The sequence below is a fragment of the Myotis daubentonii genome, chromosome 9, assembly GCF_963259705.1.
Source record: "Myotis daubentonii chromosome 9, mMyoDau2.1, whole genome shotgun sequence".
NCBI lineage: Eukaryota > Metazoa > Chordata > Mammalia > Chiroptera > Vespertilionidae > Myotis > Myotis daubentonii.
In genome coordinates, this window is record NC_081848.1 from 7,983,815 (window position 1) to 7,996,177 (window position 12,363).

The window sequence follows — 12,363 nt, forward strand, 5'->3', positions numbered from 1 at the left end:
ATGAATATTAAGATCCTCACTTGATGGAAATTCTTAACCCCAAAACATAAGATGAAACCCTGAAACTCTCTTTTAGTTATAACAGTGATACACTGAGTAATTCCTACTGTGCATGATTTTTCCACAAATAAAATAAAACCAACCCTCACTGGATTTCCCAAAGAATTCTTCCTAGAGTTTTTAGAATAAGCATTTTGAGCTATTTAGACGACAGAAGGCAGGTCTATCCACTGAAGAGTAGGAGTGAGGTAGATGGAAGGAGCTGAGCTCCTTTGTTTTCCAATCTCCACCAAGATTTAAAAGCTAAAGGCAAGAGAGAAAATATCACTTTAAGAAAAGGAAAACTCAAACTGCCAAGATTTATTTAACTTTTTTCTTTCACAGAAAATATAAGTATGCAATGTAAACACTGACACGTGAAATAAAGCACAAGGATCAGGAAGACAAATCACTTGAACAATCTCTTGCTCCAGCACTGGACTGCTTCCTGACAGCATTTGCAGCATGAACCACCTGGTTATATGCATTGGAAAAATTGAAGGCAACATTCACTTAGAGTTATTGAAACACCAGAGAGCCTCTGAAATACAACAATGCCATACGAAGTCTGATTTTTCTCTTGCAAAAAAATTAAAGCTGAACACATGTCCACTTACCGACTTACCAAGGCATGTAATTTAATGGAGGAGCGTAAGAATGAATTAACACATGAGCTTTAATGTGCCTGTGCAGGCAAAGATGAAATTGTGCCTCTTTTCCTTCTCCAGAGAAAATAAAATTAACCAAATTAAAAGCAGAGCTGCCTGGCACTGCCCAGAAGGCAGCACAATCACAGTGAGTTCTTATTTCAATAAACTCCAGGAAATGCAAAACACGATCAAGGACTGCCATTGGTGCTTTGCCCAAATGGTCACTCCAGATCTAATGTTGCAGAACCACATGGAGTTTTCAAGGTTCTTTCCCAGAACTCCAAACTAAAACAAACAAACAAACAAAAACAACAACAACAACAACAAAAAATGACCCAAATAAATGGTTGGGATCAAGAACCACCTTGATTTAAAACCATGTTTCTAAACTTGAGTTCAATAATAAAGAGTATGGGCTTCAATTTTCTGTGATTATCCCAAGAGATTAAAATGACCAGTCTTCCTCTGGCTGGGTAGTACAGTTGGTTAGAGCGTCGTCCCAATATGCCAAGGTTGGGGGTTCAATCCTTGGTCAGTGCACATACAATGAATAATAAATTAGTGGAACAAAAAAAAATCAATCTCTCTCTCTCTCTCTCTCTCTCTCTCTCAAATAATAAAAAATAAAAAAATAAGTAAAATTACCAGTCTTCTTTCTTATCAGATGACAACCACCCGGTGACAGGTAAACTTTGGCAATAAATGCCTATTACACAGTTTGGTTCAGCAATGGGACTCAGCGTTGTAAGATCCGGCGTTCAGATCCAGCTGCTTCAGAGATCAGAGATCAGAGTCCTGATATTGCCGAGTACACCCACTCCCGCACTCAGCTCCATAATCAAAGGCTATTACAAACAATCTATAGTCCTTCATTCCTTGATATTGCACAATCTATGGAGAAATAAGTACCTCAGACACTTCACTCTTATAATGGGCAGAGGGACAGCTCATGCTGAACCCTGATTCTCTAGAAGAGACATGTTACTCTGACCAGGTGTTTGAAACTTTTCCCCAGCAAGCTAATCCCCCTGTACTGCTGGGATGGAGATTTATAAATGTGTTTATATAAATATCACATGAACAATGCCTTCATAACAAAAAACATTCTTTTTTTCTACCCTGACCTATAGCATTTGGCACAGTGTCCTGCAGTTTATTGTGCTCTCATTAAAGATATACGTAGAACAGAGAAAACCAAAATCAGGTTTTAAAAGGAATAGGAACTAATATTCCCCAGGAATCCCTGGCTCAATCATGACCTTTGTTTGTGCTATATTATAGTAAGTTCCTGCTCAGAAGGCTTTTCATTTCCCACACGAAAGGTGATAAATAGATCAGCGTTGTGCCACTGCAATTAGAACAAGCCACTCATCGTGGACCTCCCTTTCGGAACTCTCCTATTCACCTCTGCAGAAAGTAAAGGGCTTTAGCAACTCACTGCACTATTAATGTAGGTATGGCAAGATATTTCAGTGAAAATTCTCTATCCTGTAGTCAGACCAAATGTGCCAATATCTGGAAAAAGTCATCAAGGATTGAGAATTAAATGGCAGAAGTCGTTAAAGCAGCAAGTGGGACCCCAGTTTATCTGCACTTTCCAGTTACCCTCTATTGCCCAGACCTGTTGCCTCTCCAGTGCTTCCACTGGGTCCCAATCTTCCTTCAGAGGGGAGACCTTCATGTGGCCACTAGCCATTCCTTCCCTTATCATTTCTTTTCTCCTCTCTTGGGATCAGTTCCTATGGAAAGCCCTTCTCTTTGAAAAATCAAAGATGAAACTCCGAAAAATAGATTCAACCGATTTGCAGATACTAGACACAACTGCCCTTGGGGAAATAAGGCACCTATGCTGTGAGCCAGATTGACTATAGAAATGAACTACTACTGGATCCTGCCTGGCTACCAAGGAGCATGACTTCCAAACACGAGCACCGTGTTCCTGCCTCCGGCCAGGCTGGACCACGGAGCACTGCTGTGATGAGAGTCTAACCAACAGACAGTGGAGGCTCCGGAGAACTCAAAGAAAAAACCGATAAAATTCTTCATTAAAACAGAAAGTCAGATTATCAATCTCGTCTCTGGACAACCTCATCATTCTTTCAAGTACTGTTTTCATAGTCAAGTGAGGAAATATGGAAGAGTACTAGATGAGAAGCTGGGCAACATAGGTTCTGGTCCTGGTGCTATTACTTACTGGCTATGTGACCTTGGGCAAGTCACTTTACCTTCCCCAGTAATCTCAGTTTCTTCATCTGTACAATGGGTATAAAAACACTTGCCTTATCTACTTCACATTGTGACTGAGGATCAAACGAGATAGTGCAAAATGCTTTATAAACTATGAAATAATGTATGTAAAGGTAATGTATGTAAAGGGAAAGGGAGTACACACTTATTAAAATATTAGGTCATTATAATTGCCTATCTGATGAGAGGCGCCCCATGCAGGATGTGCTTGGCAATGTACAGACTCAAAAATAGTTGCTATAAATATACACTGGTCTTTTTCACTAGGGTTGTTTAAAAAAGGGAAATTCTTAATTTCCTCAGAAATGGCCACAGAATACATTACTTAAAAATGTGATATTATCCAACTCTACCAATTGACAGAATTAATTTTCTCCAAATATGTCCTGTGCACGTGTTGCTAACCTCCGCTTTTCTTCCTGATTTGCTTTGCTTTGCTTTCCGGGGTTTGAGGATTGTGTAGTTTGCATACACTGTAACTGTTCTATTAATAACTTTACACAGGGAAGTCTTGAGTTCAAGAAATAGCATGCTAACACTTAAAAAACAATCCACATAGTTACAGTTTGTTGTAAAGGAAATAAAATGAGAATAAGTGGCATTCTAAATAATGAAGTTTGGCCATAGTTCCTCACGTCGTTGCCTTTTTCCTGAGGTACCTCCAGGACAGGCCTCGTCCTGTGAAGCGCTTTAGAGAAACTTAGTCTCGCTGGAGGGGAAAGGGCATGTAGGTTGGCGACTGGGCTGTGCTCATTCTCAGCACTAGGGTTTGAACAAGAAGGTCTCTGAGAAGCTGCCACACAGCTTTGGTGGAGAGGCCCATACGGCCCAGGAGAGGCGAGCTAGTTCTCAGGTGCCAGGCCAGAGAGTGGAGAACAGCTTGACACAGCCACCCAGTTCAGAGACTTTCAATTCTTCCTATGGGTTGATTCTGCTCTTCTCCGGTCTAGTGAATAATTAAACAGAAGAAAAACAATGAGATGTGGAACACTCTATCTCCCTGGACTTAGGGCCTTTCTCTGCCCAGCTGCCAAAAGGTTACATGCAGAACAGACACTCAGGCAAGAAGTGAATGTGGGTGACTGACCAGCCCAAAGCACCCAGATTCCAGGATTTGTGTCAGGTGGCCTTTATTACAACGTTACAAGTGACGACTGGGAAGGAGTCCTGCCAGTGGAACCACTAGAACAGGATGGCTGTCCGCTGGGACCACAGGCACACGTGTTGCTAACCTCCGCTTTTCTTCCTGATTTGCTTTGCTTTCCGGGGTTTGAGGATTGTGTAGTTTGCATACACTGTATACTGATCTGACAGGAAAGGGACATAAAATGCCCGCAGCAGCTTTGAAGATCTGAAAAACAAGGGGGTGGGAGGAAAGGAGAATTTTACCATTTGAGAGAATTTACTAATGGTACTGAAAATGATTCAAGGAAATAAACTAAGTGCTATAGTAAGGATGTTATTTAGCTACTAGACCACGATAAAGTAATCAAAACCAAGTACCTTGTTACCCACACCAAAAAGACAGTCTCCCAATTAAGTCACTGTATAGCCTTCAAAATAGCTCTCGTTCTTCACTTAGCATTAGAACACACCACAGAGAAGTTGCAGGCCAATCAAAGGACTGCTATTTACTGAAATAAATACTTAATACCCAATGGTTTCTGCAGCTAAGAACTGTAGAGACACTCAAATGATCCTGACTCCAGCACTAAATTTCCCTAGAAAGATAAAGAAAAGCATGTCTGGGCTTCCAGTGTAGTGTTCCAGGAATTATGTTTTTTCTTTAATTTTTATTTATTGATTTTAGAGAGAGAAAGGAAAGGGGAGAGGGAGGGGGTGAGGGAGAGGGTGAGGAAGGGGAGAGATAGAGAGAGAGAGGGAGAGAGAGAGGGAGAGAGAGAGAGAAGGAGAGAGAGAGAGAGATTTGTTATTCCACTATTTATGCATTCATTGGTTGATTCTTGTGCCCTGACCAGGGATCAAACCCACAACTTTGATGTATCGGGATGATGCTCTACCCAACTGAGCTATCCAACCAGGGCTCTAGCAATTCTTAAGTCAAAGAGAGTCTTATACACAAGCTCATGTCATGACATGTCCCTGGCAAGTTATAAAATGTACATATTTGTTATTAAAATATAGGAATAGATGAAAACCCGAATTTCTTATGAGTTTCTGAAAAATACTTCACATTTATGGAACACTCAGCATTGGACAAACACCGGGAAAAGTGCTTATACTTCTAAAGATACTACTTAATCCAGCCAATAACCCATAGGAGGAAAGTGATATTATCCCTATTTTATAGATGGGACCTGAGGCTTTCATAAAGTAACTTGCTCGGGGTCACACAGGAAGTGACAGAGCCCTCAGTCAAATCCAGCTTTGATTCCAGATTCTGCACTCAACCACTATGGTTTATCCTGTATCATGGGAACAGGTTAACAGGATTCATAACTTCACAGAAAATGTGGCAGTGATAGTTTCAAATTCTGTATCAAGCATTACTTTGTGACTGTGATTTCTGAGTCAAAACATCAAAGCTGGCCCAGTTACTGCCAACCTAAATGAGGAAGCTAACGGGTGTTCCATTGCCAGCCTTTTCTCAGACTCTAAACTTGTAAATGTCATGTCAATGTGGCATTTGCACTGGCAGCCTACCCCTGGGTCTGGCAGACTCCTGCCATGCCTGCACACAATGAGATCGTGCTTGGCATACACACCCCTTAGAAAGGCTCCCCACTGGGATCCTGGAAATGCTCTGTGCTCAACAGAGATGCACTTCACTTCAACAGCTAACCGTTCAAGGGCGCTGACAGAGAAAGAGGCTTAGAAGAGACACACGAGATAAACCAGAGCTTCTGCAAACACAATGAACAGGAGGAGAAAGCACCTACCTGAGCCAGAAAGAAGTGAATGTATTCTTTTTTTTTTTTTTTTTTTTTGCAACAACTGTAACTGGCTGTTTTTTTGTTTTGTTTTGTTTTTGTGTGTTTTTTTTTTGCAACAGCGTGAATGTATTCTTTCTGCCCATCTACACAGATAAGGGGAAGGTCAGAACAGAAGGCTGTAAGCCGGAACAAACTCCTGCGAACTTAAGTGTGGTGAAGAAAAGCCAACACTAACTAACGTAGCGTCATCTCCACTCCACGATAAAAGCTTCATTAACAGAGTCAGCACATACTGCCAGTCAACTTAGTCCCTGGTATAACATTAGGGCCACTGTGCCCAATGTGAGTGTTTGACTTTATTTTGGAACAATTCCTTACTATTTGGAAGGGTTATTATTTCATAATGTTAATCTTTTCAGAGTCTTCCAAAGAACAAAGAGAGATTATACTGATTTTTAAAAAACAGAATAAAAAATTTTATCTTATAATTACCATGTGGATCTATTGTACCCTTTTATAAATTTAAGCTATATTGTAGGATCTTAGTGGTCTCATTTTTTTTTCTGTATCTTGGATTGTTTACAACTATGCTTTTTAAAACGAGACTAAAGTAATAAGAAAAAGGAAAATGATGAAATTACCAAACAGAATGATGCAAAAGTAAAATAAATAGTCACTATTGCATTATCTTTCAATTTTATTTTCTTTTTTAAAAGAAATATATTTTATTGATTTTTCACAGAGAGGAAGGGAGAGGGATAGAGAGTTAGAAACATCGATGAGAGAGAAACATCGATCCGCTGCCTCCTGCACACCTCCTACTGGCGATGTGCCCGCAACCAAGGTACATGCCCTTGGCCGGAATCGAACCTGGGACCTTTCAGTCCACAGGCCAATGCTCTATCCACTGAGCCAAACCGGTTAGGGCTCAATTTTCTTATTGCATTGCCCAAAGTATTGCATCATCATTAAATAAGGTATGAAAAACTGAAGACATTATCTTTGCTTTCATTGAACATGTTGAGAATTCAGAATTTTAAAAATTGCAATCCATTATGGCAATGAGAAGAAAACTGATAGGAGACATTTTACAAGTATTAGACAAAACAGCAGATGAATGAAAAGAGAAACAGCAGCACTCAAGACTCTGATGATGATGGTGAAATTGATCTAACAAGCAAAATTTGCCAGTGCATCTTCAGATGACAATATACTGCATGAATTTTCTCAAACTCAAGAATTAATGAGTAAACAATATATTTCCAGGAACAAAAAGGAAATAAGGTATTTTCATTCAGTTAGTCATTCAACAGGAAAGACTTTGTCATGCAGTATTTTGCAACAAGAACCTGGACCGACCTGTTATGTTAACAGGGCATCTGACCACATTTTTGCATCTTTTATTAGGTCTGTGTGTCAAATTTTATTTAATAAAGTAAGTGGGCACATGCTGAAGGCAAGTTCATATACAAAGGTGACTGGAAGGACATAGATGAAGTCTTGGCCGGAGTGGCATGGTTGGTTGGTTGAGCATTTTCCCATGCACTGAAAGGTCACCGGTTTGATTCCCAGTCAGGGCACAAGCTCAGGTTGTGGGCTTGATCCCCTGATCCCCGGTAGGGGTGCATGCAGGAGGCACCTGATTGATATTTCTCTCTCTCATCACAACGATGCTTCTCTCTTTCCTTTCCTCTCTCTCTCAAATCAATTAAAAAAACGTATTTAAAAAATTCAATGAAATCCTGGCCAGTGTAGCTCAGTTGGTAGAAGCATCATTCTGTACATAGAAAGACCTCAGGTTTGATTCCAGGTCAGGACACATACCTAGGTTGCAGGTTCTATCCTGGGTCCTGGTTGGGGTACGTGCAGGAGGCAACTGATCGATGTTTCTCTCTCACATCAATGTTTCTTTCTCTGTCTCCTTTTCCCTCTCTCAAAAAAGTCTATGAAAATGTCCTCAGATGAGGATTAAAAAAAAATTTCAATGAACTGATCATTTTAACTGGTGTTTATAACATCTAAAAGTGAAAATGTTTGCATTACAGAGCAAAAAGGATAGCTGCCTTCTCTTTAACAAAATTGAATCGTTAAAGGTTTCAAAAAATTCTTCAAATTTTGCATTTTGATGATACAAGTGCAAAAACAACCAGAAGCAATAAGTTAGAACCTATTAGAGATGTACCTGAAGCCCAGAACCAGTATTTTCAAGATGCATAGATTCTACTTTAGAATTAACATTATTTATCTTTAACATCTAAAGCCATTAATTTCTTCAAGAAGATGAAGTGAGGAACAGTCAACACCTCTGAGCTGGGATGGGAACATTCTGTGATTTTTTAAAACAAAGAGAACAAGTTGGGTTGAATTCCTCATTTCTAAAACTATTGCTGCTGTTCTAGATGAGTGTCTTTACCATGAATAGCTTTAATATGCTAAGCATGACTAGGATCTTTTAAATTGTTATACTGTACTATTGCTGGAAAAGGGAAAATGAAAGTGGTTGTTTGCCTTTGAAAAGAGTAGCTCAGCACTAGAATAATATGTGTTTCCATACACATGGAAACAAAGATTAGACTGAATCACAAATTAGAATAAAACTAATACCTATCAAAGCTCATACAACACTGTCTGTAATTATGTGAAATGCCAACATATTGCTCTGAGGAAGCACAGACAGCAGAATTTAGGGAGACGTACAATATACGCCTCTATCATGGAAATGGAAATACTTCACTTACCAGTGAGCAAGTCACTCAAGCGAGTCAAAGATGAAACAGACTTGGACAAAGCTATTGTCTGAATAGCATAATTAGCTGACAGCTCAGAATGTTTTCTAATTCAATTACCAGCCATATTTATCAAGGTTAGGAAGTGCTCTGTGGAGATTTAAATCTGCTCTTGCTGATGTCAATGGAAGACTGGCTGCCAGTCCCTGATGTCTCTAGTTCAGCAGGCACAAAAGGAAATGCTGGGTCAATTTTTCATTTTAAAAAGAAAACGTCCTAGTACTGTTTTCTCTTTTATTTTTATCCATTCATCCACTCATCCAAATATTAATGTCCATGTGAACCCGTAGTCTAAGCTGACGCCAGTTCTTTCTTTTAGAAGCTAGTTTCCTCTCTCTGTATCTCTGTCTCTTGCTCTCTCTTGCACTTAGCTCACATTTCAGTTACTCTTTCTACAACCCTCAGGGCAGAACTGAATTTTCACAACAATCTTCTGTTCCGAAGAGAATCTCCAAATTCCCTCAAGACTTCATCTATAGTCAACCTATAGTCCTGAGAACTGCTCAAAAAGCTGGTATGTAGTAAAAATGTGACTGCAGTTTAATATTCTTTAACAGGAAATGGAGTGAGGGGCATTACTCTAATGGTCAGTGAGTAATGCAAAGGTGGCATTTATTGCATAAAAGAGAAATGAACACAGGAGTTGCTTGCTACATTTATACTCTACTAGAACTTCAGTCCCTTGAAGATATATCTTGACCTAACTGCTATATCTCTAACTTTTAGAACAGTTTCACATAAAGTACTTTATTAATAATCTGTGAATGAATGAATGACTATGCCCAGACTCTTAAATCAGAGCATTAGTTTACCTCACTCACTTTTGGCAATACTCATCTTCCACAAGGAAAAGGAAATATCAACACTAATACGAAGTTCTTCTTCCTCTCCTCTTCCCAGAAATTCAGTCCTAAAGCCATTAGGTGGGGCAGAGCAAAGTAGGAGCCTACGGTGTGTGGTAGGGGAGGGGAAGCTGCAGTGGTCCAGGAGATGTTAGAGCACAAAGACTTGTGGAGGGCATCCATATTAGCAAAGAAAATATAAATGCTAAAGGTCAAGTAAGTTATCCAGGTTTCAGTTTACACAGAATATGCTCAATCATCATTACCCATGTGACCAAAATGACATTTATTTTCAGCATGCATTCCAAAAGACCCTTGACATTCACTGAATGCATTTACAGTTTTGACTATTTGGTAACAATCTCCAAAAATCCATACTGTGTAATGATTTGGAAGTTTGCTGAGGCACAAATTAGAATCACAGCACTGTGTGACTGTTTACAGAGTGAGTCACTTCACTTATTCGTGGCACTTGGCCAATCATGTGAAAACATCATAACCTCTTGACCAGTCACCTTTAGCCAATATTCAGAATGAGGATTGAGAAAAAAACTGCGGTTAGGCAACTGGCCATTTTCTGACCTCCAGTCACACCAAGGCTGCTGGGGAAATGCTCTTCACCCGCCTATTTTCCATCTGAGAGCTACTTGGATATGCAGGTACTATAGGTCCCACCCACCATTCCTGGGGAGAAAACACTGAGTGGTGTTCAAGGTGTTTGCCCCTGCTCTTTGCACTCTTTGGGCTATGCTTCTATGGGACAAATAGGAAGCAGCATTGAAGTCACAGCAGGTAGATGATTCTGGCAAGCTCTATGAAGATGAAATAAATGAGTATGCTTTAAAATACTCGACGATCTTCATTATACCAAATAAGGGCATCAAAAAGTTCTGAAATTTAAGAAATCCTTACTTCACCTTTTTATTCTTTTTACACTTACATAAATCCAGTTTTATGAATGTGAAATACATCAAATAATCAATAAATATTTTCTGAGACACAGCTATATGCTAGGAGTTACACAGAATCAACAAGAAATGTGGTTCTAACTCTCAAGGAACTTAGAACAAAGACCTCGGATGATGCTAGCTACCTGGTCTAAGCTAGCTAAAAGCAGCTGGTGTCCTAAAACACTGTACATAGTTGTCAAACCTGCATCTCTTTAGTATGGACTTGGAGCACAGATGGTCTGTATATAGTCTCTTTCTTTTTTTAAATATATTTTTATTGACTTCAGAAAGGAAGAAGGAGCGAGAGATAGAAACATCAATGATGAGAGAGAATCACTCATCGGCTGCTTCCTGCATGCCCCACACCAGGGATAGACCCCAGAACCTGGACATATGCCCTGACCAGGAATCGAACTGTGACCTCCTGGTTGACGCTCAACCACTGAGTCACACTGACCGGACATATAGTCTCTTTCTACAGAACTAATTTTATAACAATGGAAAACAGACTCTCTAAACTTCAGAAAAATAAAAAACGGTTATTCCTCTTAAAATGTCAGCAGATCTCAATGATTAAGCAGCTAAAGAAACAAGAAGCAAAACACCAATGTGTGTTGAGGCTAAATCTAGTCTGGGCTAGCTCTGCAGATGAAGGTTCTCAGGAAAGTATCTGGAGAGAAGAAAAAATGGAAAGGCTAAAAACTGATAAAGAAACAGAAAGTATAAGAGAATAATGACCTGATAAAGAATTACAAAAATAGAGCCCAGCCAGCATGGCTCAGTAGTTGAGTATCGACCTATGAACTAGGAGGTCACAGTTCAATTCCTGGTCAGAGCATATGCCCAAGTTGCAGGCTCCATCCCCATTGTGGGGTGTGCAGGAGGCAGCCAGTCAATGATTCTTTCTCATCATTGATGTTTCTATCTCTCTCTCCCTCTCTGAAATCAGTGTGTATGTGGGGAGTAAAAATAAGAATTACAAAAGTCAAGGAACTCTGACCTCTTCTTCCTTACAGTTTCTCTATTCTTGGCATAGAGGAAGGAGCTAAAGACACCCCTTGATTGATGTGTAGGGAAAGACAAGATCACTTCAATTACTGGTTAGGAAGGAAAACTAATTCTACCTAAAGGATCTGAACACCATCTGAAGCTTTTCAAACTATTGGCCTGCAACCAAATTCTGACATGAAGTGCAGTCTCCCATTCCACCTGGGTAGTAAGAAGCTCAGATGGAACTAGCCTGTTGGACTGTTTTGTGTGCCATATGTCTCTTCTGAAAGAAATCTCCTTTAAAAATAAAATTTTCAAAAAGTATCCAATTAAAATGAAGAATGGCATCAAAAGAGCTGTGATGGTTTTAAAACATGTCTATAAATTCCCTCACACTCCTCCCATCCACAGGGAGAGTTTAATTCCTCTCCCTTGAACAGGGGCTATTCCAGTGGCTTGCTTTCAAGAACAGAATGAGCCCTAGCTGGTTTGGCTCACTGTCTAGAGCGTTGGCCTGCGGACTGGAGGGTCCCAGGTTCAATTCTGGCCAAGGGCACATGCCCGTGTTGTGAGCTCGATCCCCAGTAGGGGGCGTTCAGGAGGCAGCTGATCAATGATTCTCTCTCATCATTGATGTTTCTGTCTCTCTCTCTCCCTCTCCCTTCCTCTCTGAAATCAATAAAGAAATATATATTTTTTAAAAATAATAATAATAAAAGAAAAAAAAAAGAACAGAATGAGATGGGAACGTTGCTTTGTGAACTCCAAGGCTAGGTCATAAAAAAGATTATATAGCTCTTGAGATACTAACTCTTAGAAGCCAGCCACCACGCTGTGAGGAAACGTAGGCCACATAGAGAAGCCACAAGTAGGTGTTCTGGCTGACAGCCCAGCTGAGATCTAGTCAACAGACAGCATTAACAGACAGACACGTGACAAAGCCTTTGAGATGCCTCCAGTCCTGA

At 40.0% G+C, this 12,363-nt stretch overlaps 1 protein-coding gene across 6 annotated transcripts in view; it reads right to left on the reverse strand.

Moving 5' to 3' along the window:
- Positions 1–340: 340 nt before the first annotated feature.
- Positions 341–12,363, reverse strand: part of ALG9 (ALG9 alpha-1,2-mannosyltransferase) — a 115,898-nt gene continuing 103,875 nt past the window's right edge. For 4 of the 6 annotated variants that reach the window (XM_059707841.1, XM_059707840.1, XM_059707844.1 and 1 more), the window contains 2 exons: positions 4,169–4,287; positions 341–3,882 (listed from right to left, as the gene is read on the reverse strand). In XM_059707841.1, the coding sequence (XP_059563824.1) occupies positions 3,845–3,882; positions 4,169–4,287 (157 nt within the window). In that variant the 3' untranslated portion in view covers positions 341–3,844. Of the gene's footprint in view, positions 3,883–4,009; positions 4,288–12,363 lie in introns of those variants that run through there. The other 2 variants (XR_009454351.1, XM_059707842.1) reach the window with 2 other exon arrangements.